We start from the raw sequence: 14,911 nt of genomic DNA, 5'->3' as shown, positions 1-14,911 counted from the left end.
ACATCTATCTGTTAGCATAGTTTTGCTAATTTAGAGGTAGCATATCTGTTAAATGCTACGTGTGAGTAAGATCACAGCCATGGTCTCAGGTTTACAAGAGATACAGTTGTTTATCTTGAGCTAGCTGTGAGTTTGTAAGGTGAGTAAGGTGAGTTGTTGAGGTACAACTGGAAATCATATCCCACATTACAGCCTCAACTCTCCATATTTTACCTGTAAATTCAATTTCCAGTGAGTGAGAGGACTTCCACACGATAGTCAGCTGAAATTATCTCCCAAAACAGGCAACTCATCACACGAACCAGTGCCCCATGGTCAAAATGTACTAATTGTGTTGAAGCTCTGTCACTGAAACCTCTTGTTTTAATTGGCCTGACTGGTTGTTTAACTTCCTGTCAGCAAGCAGGTGAGATCACAGCAAGATGAGAGCGCCCCCAAGAGGAGGGAGCCTGTCAGCTTTCATTAGGAGGAAACGGCAGAGCTTCGGTCACGTGGTTTACTGGCACACGTGTTTGTCATCAGGACTCATCGATACTGCCTGTGTGCATGATTCTGTTTTATAGCCTGTTGGATGGTTTAAGCAGTCAAGTTGCTATTTGTTAAATAAAAGTGTGTGAAAAACAATATTTCCCTTTTTATCGTTATTTTGTGGCATAAAATGGTTATAGTCACGTACAAGTGTCTCCTGAATTATAAAAAAAAAAGCTGGCATACACTGCTATTTCTTTCCTTAACTACTGAATACAGCATTTTCTTTTCCCTAAATGCTGTAAAATGTAGCACTTGTTGCACAAAACTGACATCATTGGCCTGTTCAGAGTGATAACTTTACAGACATAAAAAAGACAGACAAGACATGTAGTAAAACTTTTATTCATTTTTTTCCCCCAAAGTCAAAAAACAAATAGAACAAAGATACAGAGAATGAGATAATGAATCAATTTCTATACAGTGGCAATTTCAAGTTAAACCTTCCTTTGCCCAGACATGTGAAGTCTTTTCCTCAGTTTGAAACCCTGTCTCGCCCTCGGACGCACACGCATACACACATTCATACAACCCGGGAGTCCTGATGCTCTGAATTGACTGGACAGCACAACGGGATTAGATGCAAACATAGTGGACAAAATATCACATTGTCTGGGGCTTAGGTCCACCTGCTTTATCTCAAAGACCAGAAGATGCAGTCCATTCAATTCAAGACCATCTCAGAAGCTATGTTTCACAAAATCTGACAAATCATTTAAACATTTTCAGAACATAAAATATTACCGGTTGTATTTTATCTCCTCAGGACTCCCAGTCTGATCCAATACGTCCCTCCCTCCCCATGATTCCCCTCATCACAGGTACATACACTGGTAGAAAAAAGAAACACTGATTTCAGAAATGAGGGTCACTTGTGGATGAAGAGGGAAGAGGGAGGAGACCCAGCTAGTCCAATAAATTCAGAAACCGCGTCGAATCAAATGGAACGAGGAGGGAGAGAAAATATTTTTTCCATCGTCATCAGGCGTACAGACGGTTCACTAACACAGTCAAACTAGGTTGAGTCGTGAGAAAGCACCCATATTCAAAAAAAAAAAAAAAGTTCACACTAATGTAGTGGGTAAGGTTTGTTTTTAATAGAGAGGCCCAAAAGTGCTGTTTCTTTGGACAATCTCTGCTTAAAAGAAAATAAACTGTTCCACGCTGCTGTGAAGAAAGATGCCAACAGACAAATGTTGCCCTCCGACATCCCGAGAAGTGAAAACACTGAACTTTTTGCCCTTCTACCTTTGAACTGAAGCAGCCTGGTGACAGCATGCAACATTTTGTACAACTGTTAGTGAAAAGAGCAATCGCCGATGTGGCAAAAACTCGGACTGTTGGGGAGAACGGGGGCGAAAAAAGTAAAAGCACTCCCCCCTCCGTCCCCTGCCCCTTCATCCACAGTACATGAACATGAGCCTCCTGCAAACAGGTTTACAAAGTCACCAAAAGCAAACAAGACAAAAGCCAAAAAAAAAATAAAAATTCTTAATTTTCCTCTATTCATATTCACACAGAATAGTAGTTAACTTTCTTTCTTAAATAAATTGAATAGTCCAAATAAACCTGTGTACACGTCAGCTATCAGAAATGGGACGAAGATTAGCTAGAAGTGGGAGGGATTTGAAAAATGTCCAACCTAAAGTTTGATTAAAATGTATTAACATGTGCTACTCATGCAAATAATGACAAAAGCAGCAACGCTGAACTAGTATCCCTCATCCACGTGTGCCACATTTCCTCCTAGAATCAAAATTAAAGACAGAATTATCATTCTGACTATTTTTTTTCCCATATAAATCTTTAAATTCCCAGTGTCAAGGGAAGAATATTATCTGGAAAAGTGTTTTTTTTTTCTCTTTTTTTTTTTCTTTTGATGCACAAGTCTCCAAAATGGTAGAGGACAAGAGGATGCTGGTGGGTGTTTTCATGACATCTTTCAGGTTTTGTCTTTGGGGTGTGAAGGAGGAAGAAGGGGGGGCGATGGGTACATACACTTATGTAGTCAATGATGTTCAAGAGTGAAATTTCTTTTCCCTGCAAGCCAGTTTCTCTCTCCTATCATGTATTTCTGCTGATCATCCAACTTTCCTCTTAAGACAATCTGACCCAACCATTTTAATATATCAAACACCTAAAAGCTCCATCTTTGAGCCACAAAATGCCCCCAAAACTGGCAGCAAGTGTACTTTTACAAAAGCAGCGAAAGGTCTAACAAGATACACCTTGGTGAAATATGCAGTAAACAAAGTCTAAACCTTCCCCTCCTTGATTTTCTTTTGAGCTTATGCTTATTAGTGATGAATACAATCCACTTTTCAAAAGGCTTTTGGCAATATGTACGCTATCCATAACTATGCACCCAACACTTAGAGAATGAGAGAGAGACTGGATGCAGTACACTATAAAGTTAAAAAGGGACGTTTTCTCCCTGTTATGTGTTCGCCACATCTTCCTCTCCTTTTAATTCCCTCTTGGGATTTGCAGTTTTGCTCCAATACCCTATGTGAAAATTAAAAAACTATTTCAAAAGGCAGCCTTTTTCTTTCCTTCAGGCAAAGCAGTTCAAGTCTTTCACATAATAGTTTTAACAATTTCTTGTGGTAAAAGGGGGGGGGGGGCTCAGATGGTCAAGGCTGGAGCATAACAGAGGTCCCAAAGGAGAGATTTCCCCCAAAGAAAAATGATCACAATTGGAACCCCTGTGGCTAGAAGCACCGCCACCTCCAGCTGGTTAAAGGTGCTGTCCTTCAGGTGTCCACCATGAGGCGACGGGGTTTCTTCAGCTGCCCCTCTTCTCCTCCACAGCTCATCAGTTGTTCTCCTCGTCACTGTCATCAGGGCTGATGGCCGGGCTGTAGGTGGGTGAGGTGGGGCTGTATCCAGGGGAGGTGGGGCTGTACGTGGAGCCTTTAGGGCTAGTTGGCGAGTACGTAGGAGACGTAGGTGAGTACTTGGGTGAAGTTGGGGAGTAAGTAGGGGAGGTAGGGGAGTACTTGGGGCTGGTTGGGGTGTAGGTGGGAGAGGTGGGGGAGTAGGTAGGAGAGGTGGGGCTGTATTTTGGAGTTGTTGGGGAGTAGGTGGGAGAAGTCGGCGAGTACTTCGGCGATGTTGGGGAGTACTTTGGCGAGGTGGGGGAGTATTTGGGAGAGGTGGGAGTATACTCCGGGGAGCTGGGGCTGTATGAGGGTGAAGTCGGGGTGTATTTGGGTGAGGTGGGGGAGTAGGAGGGGGAGCTGGGGCTGTATGAGGGGGAGCTGGGTGTGTAGGTGGGTGACTGCGGGGTGTAACGTGGACTGGAGGGTGAGTAGGACGGAGAGGTGGGGGAGTATGAGGGAGAGGTGGGGGAGTAGTTGGGGCTGGTCGGGGTGTAGTTGGGGCTGGTCGGGGAGTAAGAGGGCGATGTAGGGGAGTAGGAGGGAGAGGTGGGGGAGTAGGAGGGTGAGGTGGGTGTGTAGTTTGGTGATGTGGGGCTGTAGCTTGGGCTGGTTGGAGAGTAGGAAGGAGAGGTGGGCGAGTAGGACGGGGAGGTGGGAGAGTAAGATGGAGACGTGGGAGAATAGGAGGGGGAGGTGGGTGAATAAGAAGGTGAGGTGGGCGAGTAGCTGGGTGACGTCGGGCTGTAGCTCGGCGATGTTGGGCTGTAGCTCGGTGAGGTGGGAGAGTAAGAGGGGGACGTGGGGGAGTAGGAGGGGGAGGTAGGGGAGTAAGAGGGAGACGTTGGGGAATAAGATGGAGACGTGGGCGAATAGGACGGGGAAGTTGGGGAGTAACTGGGCGAGGTGGGTGAGTAGGAAGGAGATGTCGGGCTGTAGTTGGGGCTGGTGGGGGAGTAGGAGGGAGAAGTGGGGGAGTAGGAGGGTGAAGTCGGGGAGTAGCCGGGGCTTTGTGGTGTGTAGCCTCCGGGGGAGCGAGGCTCGTAGGCTGGGGAGGTGGGGGAGTAGTTTGGTGACATGGCTCCACCTGAAGAGGAAAAACAAAGACTTTTAAAAGGTGGGGAAAAACTGTAAGATTTTATTTTACGTCCTACATAACATGTTAAAAAAAACACTTGAATAGCTTTTTAATATATATTAATTAATTGTCTCTTACATAATTGACATACTGTATATCGTGAATACTGTTTTATATAATTTAGGTAAAGGTAATGAACAATCCATTTTGACCATTTTCCCTCTCCCTGCTCATTACTTTCCGTTGTAATTTTTATATTGAGTCAAAAAGTCCACATCACCTAAATTATTACTACAATTCTTGAAGCAAACTGTAACCTATGAAAAAGATTTCAGCAGCGTCTAACCTGGAGATGGGATGTACGGGCTGGCGGGTCCTGGAGATCCTGGAGACCCAGGAGTGGGAGACCAGGCAGGGGAGTAGCCTGGAGAGAAGCCACTTGCGTCTGATGCTGCACTGGGAGAGAAACCTGCTGCTCCAGGGGTCATGCCGCTTCCTGAAGGGGGAAAAAAAAAGGGCAAAACTCAGTTGATGAAACCGTAATAAATAAAAGAGAAGAGCCAAAGCAACCTGGGGACACACTCACCAACACTGGGGGACCAGGCACCGTAGGCTGGTGTTGCTCCTGTGTTCCACGGGGTCATGGCAGGTGACATACCGCTCATAGGACTCGGCACAGTGCCAAAGAACATGCCAGTGGCTACAAATAGGACGGATACAGAACATAAATCATAGCTCTTACATAATATCTACTACACAATCATTTCTGCGTTATATCCAACCAACATCTCTCCACTTACGTCCAGCCACGCTGATGCCAGGTATGTTTGTAGGGATCTCCATGCCGTATTTACACTTCTCAGCATCCAACAGCAGGTCAAAGCATCCTGTACCAGCTGGGGCGAGCTGGCCGAGCATGATGTTCTCCGACACACCCTTCATAGGGTCACTCTCACCGTGGGAGGACGCCTCCATCAACACATCCACCTGGAGGAGGAACAGGAAAAGGAAATAGTTAAAACTGTCCTTTTTCTCAATCAGCAACTAAAACTAACCTCAAGGATAAAGTTCTTCTCACCGTCTCCTCAAAGGAACACTTCATGAGCGGTCCCGTGTCTTGACGGTTGATGCCGTGACGCGTGATGGCCATCAGGTGACCGCGGCACGTCATGGTGTCACAGAGCAGAGCCAAGTGACGGTAGTTGACGTAGGAACCGTCAAAGGAGATGACGTGGTACAACTCCCTCTCCAGAGCCTTTCGCACTGCCTCAATTCCCAAAACCTACATCAGAGAGAGATTGAGCAGAAGAGGAAGGAAAAAATAAATATCTTTAAAAATCTGCTGTAAGTCTACTGTTGAGACAGATCCATTTTTATGCTTTCGTACCGTGAAGATCTCCACAATGTCGTTGGAGGTGGTCCTGACGGGATCTACGTCCTTCTCGCTGAGGACCCTCATGAGGCTCACTCCGTCTGTCTCAAGGATCCACTCCTGCAGGGCCTTGAACTCACCGTCCTCTGTGATGATGATCTTCTTCTTATTGTCAGTCTGGGGCAAGTGCATGTACACCTGGAGGACAAGAGCGTGGACTTAGGACTTAGATCCACTGGCGGGTTGTCCTTTTGTCTGATAACAAGTTCATATGAGATCAGTGGAAACCTACGGTGGGTGAGTACTATTATTGGTTACCTTGCTGATCTGCTCAATGCCTTGAAGGGTCATGTCTGTCAGCATATTGGACTCGATGCACCTCAGGAACACATCATCATCCATTTTGTCCACCACCTCCTCATCCTACACAATACAGTTATTCATCATTAATATGGAAATTGACTACAGTGCATTTATCGTTATTAAATATAATCTCATTGCTCACCTCTTGGAACTTGTTCTCATCGCTGTTCATGATTCTGATTCGCAGAACGAGCTTCTCCGCGTTGTCGTCATTGAAAATACAGTTCAGGTCATCTCCAAAACCTTGCAGAATAAGAAAAACAAGTGTCATTAGGGGGGGAAACAGCTTTGTTTCTGTTAAAGTGCTGAATAACAGTACGTGTACACAACCCACCTGCGTTGATCTTCTCTGCAATCTGCTCCATTGTCAGCTTGCGATCAGTCATGTGCTTGCGGTCGAGCTCAATGCGCAACAGCCACGGCGAAATGCGCGTCACGTCAAAGTCGGGCATCTCATAGTAGACGTTCACCCACTCCTGGTCCTCGGCCACCACTGTGTTCTGGGGGTTTGGGTCGTAGTAGATGGCAGTGTTGGCCGTCACCTGAGTAAAAAAAAGCTCATGTTTAGTCACTGATTTTTATGACATTATTGGATATGGAATGGATGAGTAGGAAGGGTTGTGGATTAAATTACATGAGGAGGCACGGTCCAATAATTTCCTTTCCCCTCACCTTTCGCAGTGTGGTGTGCTCCAGTCGACAGAGGATGTCCTTGGCCCTCTCAGCGTCACGTGCCGCCTGACCCAGCAGGAAAACAGTCAGCGAGGGTGTTTTGGGCCTCTTGGAGATGTTGATCAGCTCCTTTAGACGAGGCACACCGAGTGTTACGTTCTTGGCTGACACACCGGCGTAGTGGAAAGTGTTGAGGGTCATCTGGGTGGCCGGCTCTCCCAGCGACTGAGCAGCCAGAGCGCCAACCATTTCGCCTGGGTGGGCCTGGGAACGGAGGAAAGCGTGGGATTAATAGAAATATCTTCACAGTTCAGTGTTTAACAGCCAAGGCGAGATCGTACAGTTCAAACTTACAATGGATTGGTTGAATTTGGTCTCAATCTCTCCAAGCAGCCAGTCGAAAGCCTCGGTGGAAAGGCGAAACTCCTCCGTCATGCGTTTGGAGCACAGCGTGGAGCGCAGGTGGATGTTGAAGAGCAGAGTGGCGTTCTGCTGGGCCTGTCTGCTTAGCGGGTCGTCACCATTCACAATCACCAGCTTCTTACTCAGCTCATGAACACCTGGGGATCCAAGCAAACGCCCAAAGAGTGAGATTCAAGCTTCAGATGTGTGTATTAACATTTATGAGGCTTTCTGGTATAGTTTTATATTGTTTTAAAAATTATGAAAATAAAGCTTACAGTGGGAGAAAACATCTCCCAGACAATATTATAGTTTACAGTCAATATGGTATAAAATGTGGATCCTCCTGTGATGATTAAGTGATGCTTAAGTTCTCTTTCTCTAGCAAAGAGAGACTAGGACTTGTTATGTAACAAGCAGGGATTCACCAGGTGGCTTTACATGGCTTTAAGGAGCACTTGATGCCAGGCCACGACCTCCTAGTTCTAATTCTAGAGCCAGTGCTTCTTCTACATGGTTCACAAAATCCTGTAACTGAATATGTGGTGAAGAAACTGTCTAAGTGGCAACTAGGCTATATGAGTTAATAGCTAAGAATGAACAGTGACCAGTGATAGTTTTCTCCGGTTAATGAGATTTGTTGTTTTGGAGCTTACCGTCAACCACCCTTAGAGGATTGAGGTCTGTTGGGGTTCGAGTGTTGATGCGGAAGATCTTCTGAGCGTTCCAGATCATTCTGGCCAGGTTGCAGGGCAGCACCACCTGCAGGCGAGGAGCAGTATGTGAGCATTTTTGATTTCACGTGGCAGACCAAGAGACTGTTCAGGAGCAGAGGTGTGTCTACAAATGTGGCTACACACACACACCTTACTGTCCCCAGTGGGGAAAATGGCTCGGAGGACATCCCTGTCCTCCTTCATCTTCTCAAACTCCCGCTCCAAGGCACTCTGCACATGGGCATTGGTCAGCACGTCTTTTACTACGTCTTCCTGCAGCATCCGCCTCAATGCTCGCTCGTTGGTGCAATCAAACTTAAACCTAGATAGAGTAGACAAAATGAGAAAAGTGTTGAGTCACTGATTACAGACAATTAACCAATATTATCCACATAGTTGATTTAAGTTATGTTTGGGTCTAGAATTCCTTTCCTGAAGTCACAAAATAAAATACGTAAAAAAGGTAATGGAAAGCCACTTGGGCATATTTATAAAAAATCTCAATAAATGAAGGGTTTTTAAGTCCGAACACTGTAACACAAAAGTCAATGCTCTAACTGTCTTGGTATCTGTGTGTGTGTCTGTCTGTCTATATATGACTTACTTCTTTTCAAAGGCCTTGTGTGAGGGTTTGAGTGTTGCCACGTTTTGGAACTCGACGTTCTCTCCTGCCAGGCCGTCCTCACCGTAACGCAGCTGAACCACCTGGTTGATGGAGTTACGCACCGTGCCGTCGTACTTCACCATCACTGACTCCATGGACTTGATCAGACGACGCTGGATGTAACCTGGTGGGGTAGAACAGATTTGCCATGTTAAAAACCTAAAGAGGGTCCATTTAAATGCATTTTGGGTCTGTGAGTCATTTCCTCCTGCGACCATTTTGTCACTTACCAGTCTCAGCAGTCTTGACAGCTGTGTCGATCAGACCCTCTCTGCCTCCCATGGCGTGGAAGAAGAACTCTGTTGGCGTCAGGCCAGCCAGGTAGGAGTTCTCCACAAAGCCTCTGCTCTCAGGACCGTAGTCATCCTTAATGAAGTGAGGCAGCGTACGGTGTTTGAAGCCGAAGGGGATTCGTTTACCCTCCACGTTCTGCTGCCCCACCACAGCAATAACCTGAATAAGGAGGGAAGAGAGGTTTGTTTCATATTATCTTTGACACTTGCATCTCTTTACCACTTATCACTCGTCTATTGTAAGGTAATGATAGTTAGGTGGATTCTTTTACCTGTGAGATGTTAATCTTTGAGCCCTTAGAACCAGCAACCACCATGGACTTGAAGTTGTTGTACTCAGACAGAGACTTCTGGGCTGAGGATCCCGTCTTGTCACGAGCATCGTTGAGGATACGATTCACCTGGTTCTCAAAGGTCTGCCTCAGTGTGTTACCCGGAGTCGGCTCCAGCTCGTTGTTGTGGGCTTTCTCAATGACCTGGCAGACAAAAGGCAAAGGGAAAATGTAACTTTTCTACAAGTAATATCGGCTGAAAAACCAAATATGAGTTATTCTGTGAGTTTTAAAGATGTTAATGACTATAACAATACTTGTACTTACTTCTATCACATCCTGTTTGGCTTTCTTGATGGTATTCTGGATGTCGAGGTAGGTCTTGGCATCAGCAATGGAGTCACCAATGCCAATGGAATGACCTGAGAATATCAAGAGTAAACTCATGAATATTAAGACAAAACAAAGGCAAAGACTATAAAGGGTTGACTCCAAAAAACGCAAAATATCACTTTTGAAAAAATTGTTTGTGTGTGTTTATCAGTCAGTACCACCAAAATATAGCAATAAAAAGGTATATGCACATCACTGCTTTCTTACCCTCGATGAGCAGCCAGTTGTTGACCACAGTCTGAATGTTGGAGTAGAAGAGTCGGGTGATGTCGTGGCCCATCTCCAGGTATGAAATGTGGACGAGGGAGCCAGCGGAGGTTCCCAGAGATTTCTTACACAGGATGCCCATGATCAACTCACCGTTCTCCACTATGACCTATGGGACGGAGTTGAATGCAGGGTCACTTGCATTGTCATTAACTTTCATTCTTTAATCTACACATAATTCATCAGGGAACTGTACCTTGGTGTCCCCAGGCGAGATGTGTTTGTAAGGGCCACTGTCCTCATCGTCAGGATGGGTGCTGTGTGTGCGGATCACATTAATGTGTCCAGGAATGATTAGGCTAAAGATCTGCTTGCCTGTCCACAGAGGACGGGGCTTGAGGATGGCCGGCTGAGGCACTTTCCCATCCCAGGTGGAGAGGAACATGAGGAGGTTCATCACTTCACCCCTCTCTAAGAAGACGTCTCTTTTGGTGAATTTGCGGACAGCTGTGAGGGTGTCCTGCACGATACCCATGACGGGCCTGTTGGACTGGGGTGTGACGATCATACGCGGCACCATGGCCAGCTCCTGAATCTCTGCCCTTGTCTCGAGGGACTGAGGCAGGTGGAGGTTCATCTCATCCCCGTCAAAGTCAGCATTGTATGGGGTGGTGACACTGGAGGGAGACAAGAGGATGGGATGTTAGAGCTGCTACATCACATAGATAACTCTAGTCAGGGATAATATAACATAAACAAGAATTTGCATTAAGTCCAAAATAATATGCTTAATTGTTAAATAGATTATTTCTATAAAAGGTTAGTTTCAAAGGAAACGCGTATAAAAGCCAACAAGGTCTGGCCTTCATTTGGTACCTGAGGTTAAGTCGAAACGTGGACCACGGCAGAATCCGGACCCTGTGCCCCATCATGGACATTTTATGTAGTGTAGGCTGTCGGTTGAAGATGACGATGTCACCGTCACACATGTGTCTTTCCACCTAAGCAGAGAAAAAACATCAGTTTTAGTCAGGATAAAAATATATTTTAAATCATCACCTAACAAAAGACAGTCAATAGTAGACATGGCTCTATTTTTGTCTTGCCTTGTAGCCAATCTGCAGATGAAGGTCACTTGGTTTGGGGTGGAATCGCAGGTCAATTCTGTCTCCATTGTCACGGATGATATATTTGGCTCCTGGGTACTGGCTGTTGCCTCTTCGCACCAGCTCTTGTAATCTAGGATGGTCATCAGAATGAATTAGCTGACATCTCATTTCATAAAAATGGTTTTAAATACGTTTCTTTACGCATTACATAAAGTTGAACCAGTTTGTGCCACAGTACCTGTCAATATTGAAGGGTGTGACAATTTCTGGGAAGGTCATATTGGCTGCGATGGATCGTGGTACGCCCACTTGGTCGATTTGCAGGTTGGGGTCTGGGGTGATGACAGTTCGGGCGGAGAAGTCCACACGCTTGCCCATCAGGTTACCTCGGACTCGCCCCTCCTTCCCCTTTAGACGCTGTTTTATGGATTTGAGAGGGCGGCCAGACTTTTGCATTGCCTGTGAAAGGAAACATAAGTACCATAAAAATACTGTGCAAAAATGTAATACAGGAAAATGTGAAAGCAGCTGAGACTGGGCTCATATAAGTGTATTTCAGACTATGTTCCAGTGAATCAAGAAAATGCATACATACCCTTGGCAGGCCTGGCAGTTCGTTGTCCACCATGGTGGCCACATGAAACTGAAGCAGTTTGACATCCTCAGCTATTACGTGAGCTGCAGCACCACTCTGCTCATTTCTTCTCAGTTGGTTGTTGATTTTGACAATGTCAGCCAGCTTGTGGGTCAAGTCATCCTTTAAAACAGAAGTAAATTGATGATTTGTTATCATCAGGCAAAGATTTACACAGCTTAAAAACAAGCAGGAACAAAACATGCAGTACAATATTCAGTGTGGGATCATATGACTTTACCTGATTGCGAGCAGAGCCCTGCATGACTACAGCAGGCCTCACAGCCAGTGGAGGCACAGGCAACACAGTTACAATCATCCATTCTGGTCGGGCAAACTTAGGGTCCATGCCCAAGATGACGTCCTCTTCATCCGAGATGCGCTTGAAGATCTCATGCACACGCTCAGGACTCAGCAGGATTTTCTTCTCCTGTGAATCCTCATTAACGTGCTTCCACTCGGCGTAGAGCTCCAAGCCAGAGCGTCTGATGCGTGGCTGGTAGCGCCCACAGCCACCGTGGCCCTGCGTCAGTCACATAGAAAATAAGTTGAGTAGTGTCGTTAATATTGAGAGCTGAACTGCCCATTAACTATGACAAAAAGACTCGACCCAAATACCTTCTCCTTGGTAATGTCCTCCTCAGTCTCCTGCTGTTCCATTCCGAATTTGTTGTCCATCTCCTCCCCTCCTTCACAGATATTTTTTCCTTTGCACAGCTCGTACACATGTGTCAAACGCTTCCTGGGCTGCCCTTTAGATTTTATCAGGATGTCTTTGATCTTTGGATTGTTCTAGAGGTAACAGCAATGAGAGAAAATTTAACATAAAAATTGCAAAAGCTGTGAACAAGACTGAAGTGATACTTTTATGATAAAATATCTGTGAATTTTCATCATTATGGACTCCATTATGATGAACATACTTACCGAATCCACTAATAGCTTTGAGCAAAAGAAGCAGACACATCGAAGAACCTTCATTATCTTTGTTACGAAGCCGACATGGAACACTGGCTTTGCCAGTTCTATGTGCCCAAAGTGGCCAGGGCACTCCGTCATGTTGCCTGAGGAAATAAATCCATTATATAACATTAAGTCATGACATTAGTCAACTGATCAAAAATATATTTTAGCATGAAATGCTAACATGACACTGTACCTGCACATGTCTGACATCTTCCAGTTCGTTCAATGACCCCTTGTCTTGGGTCCATAAGGCCACCAAGTTTAGGACGTCCTCCTTCTGTTGTTTCGGGGTATTTGATTCCCCCTTCTGTAACTGACATCCGTTTCTGGGGAGAAAGAAATAATTTATATAAGTTGATGCTAAAATAATCAGCAGTTAATCCTCTACCATCAGTGGGGGAATATAAATATCAATAACTCTGCATATATGTCAGTCATAAAATATATTTTCCATAACCATTCATCCACATCAGTGATAGAATCTAAATTTCTATAAACCATCATCCACTATTCAGTGCTAACTTATTTCAATTAATAGATGTAAAAAATGTAGACAACTCAAACTATGTCTAACAATTACTGCATTTGACTAAAATAAAGTTCTGTAAACAATACTTTTTACTGATATGAAACGCTATGCTCATAAACATAATCTAGTATTCATTTATCATTATAGCTACTAAACATACGGAGTTAAAGAACAACATGCATATCTGACATTGTTGAAGTACCCTTTTATTAATTTATTGTGTGAGAAAGCAGACCAATGCGTACAATGCGACCAGTGGTAAAACCAACAAGCTGTGTCCATAACAAATATTATTAAAGTAACCAAAATTTCTACTTACTGATGGGCCTACAAGGTACGTTACATGAATAAATAGGGGGTTTAATTCATGTGATAGCATGGTTCCTTTTTGAGAATGTTGTGCTTAAAGTTTTTCAAACTTCCTGCAACATGCTAGTTAGCACAAGCTCCACCAGCCTGACACAGCTAGCTAGGCTAGGCTAACAGCAAGCATTTTCCGTTGTAAACAGAACAATGTCTTTGCCACATATGTTAAACTACAAGATAAGTCAAGAAAATATAAGTGATGTGTGATCTGTCCGAGAATTAATAAAATACCCCACTCCCCCAAAAAGAAAACCTACAAGCTCATCTGGGCTGATGATGCCGAATTGAACTCTCTTGATCGTGCGCAATGGGCATGCGCTGTCGCCGGAGGGCGGTCCGTGCATCCTGTCTATTCAAAGAGACGCGTCCTTCCTCGGCACGCCGCTTTGTGAGCAGGAACAGGCTTTAAATTGTCACCACGACTCTGGTCAGGCCGCCAACGGTGACCGGAAAGTCTCCGAAGGCGATATCCCAGGGACCTCTGCTGTCGGTTGCCTTTATTGCCGAATTATTTGTGTTTTGGTCCTAAGTAAGATGGCGACCGACTGTTCCCTTCCCTTTTCCTGATCTACACTGTGGAGCGCTCTGAGCGCTTCTGAGCATGAAGTGGTTCAACGCTTGGTTATATAGACTGAGTGCGTACTACGGGGTTGCACACCCAAAAAGACAGGGACTGACTCTTCGGAAGGTGGGACATGGATCTCTGTAGTAAAACGCTCATTGGCCATTCAACACTGTTATATGAATATTTAATTTTAACACACGCACAGCCAATTAGAGAGCACGTTTATTTTTTTAACGAATCAAAACTAAAGGCGGGCGTCGATTTAATCTAAACTCATCCCGATTGGCTCTATTGAAATAGAGTAGGCAGTGCGGCGTATATTTTGCATGCAAAATATGAATATTCAATTTAAATACTCTCGATTCGTCCATTTTCTTGTTAATATTGAGTAGTAGAAGAGAGCGGGCCAATGGCTACAAAGAGATGAACCTTCTTAGAATAATTTCAACAAAACCCGCCCTGCTTCCGATATTTGCCGAATGTGGCCGATGTGAATTTCTTCCCTCAGAGCAAAAATAAAAAAAATCTCTGTTCTCCCGTTCGTCTCGCTCTAGATCAGCCTGGGCTCTAAGAAAAGAGGCTCAGGGCTGAGGCCTGTTAAGATCTTTGATTAAACAGGGGAAATTGTCGAAATACATTATATTTTCACCTCGAAACACTGTATAATGGATTATTTTTCGAGCTATTTTAGAAACACATTGACTTGTAGGTTTTTCGCCCTCTGCATTTTTGGATCGCTGGGACTTTGTTGCAATCCTCGGACTCTCCTGCAAGTGATGGCCGACCAGTGGATTGGATTTTCCGTACACCCTATAGGAAAGTCTGGGCGAAGCCTTAAGTGTTCATTTAATGTTTGTTTTTTCAAAGGTTTTCATATTTTTTACATGTACGTGTGCTGTGTGT

The 14,911-nt window shown here is 44.8% G+C and overlaps 1 protein-coding gene across 1 annotated transcript; it reads right to left on the bottom strand.

Moving 5' to 3' along the window:
* Positions 1-857: 857 nt before the first annotated feature.
* Positions 858-13,811, bottom strand: polr2a (RNA polymerase II subunit A). Its single transcript, XM_070929694.1, has 28 exons — positions 13,701-13,811; positions 12,742-12,874; positions 12,510-12,646; positions 12,201-12,374; positions 11,824-12,105; positions 11,544-11,705; positions 11,187-11,407; positions 10,946-11,078; positions 10,716-10,840; positions 10,096-10,516; positions 9,840-10,008; positions 9,567-9,661; positions 9,240-9,443; positions 8,905-9,127; positions 8,615-8,798; positions 8,161-8,332; positions 7,951-8,056; positions 7,247-7,452; positions 6,893-7,156; positions 6,555-6,762; positions 6,363-6,463; positions 6,176-6,280; positions 5,873-6,055; positions 5,564-5,767; positions 5,286-5,472; positions 5,072-5,185; positions 4,832-4,981; positions 858-4,494 (listed from the first exon to the last, which is right to left on the bottom strand). Exons 1-28 carry the CDS (start codon positions 13,785-13,787, stop codon positions 3,344-3,346), a joined length of 5,901 nt encoding a protein of 1,966 aa, XP_070785795.1. The 5' UTR covers positions 13,788-13,811; the 3' UTR covers positions 858-3,343.
* Positions 13,812-14,911: the final 1,100 nt, after the last annotated feature.

This window comes from Enoplosus armatus, chromosome 23 (assembly GCF_043641665.1).
Source record: "Enoplosus armatus isolate fEnoArm2 chromosome 23, fEnoArm2.hap1, whole genome shotgun sequence".
NCBI classification, from domain to species: Eukaryota; Metazoa; Chordata; class Actinopteri; order Centrarchiformes; family Enoplosidae; genus Enoplosus; species Enoplosus armatus.
The sequence above is the reverse complement of the archived record's forward strand: the minus strand, read 5'-3'. Positions and strand labels throughout refer to the sequence as shown.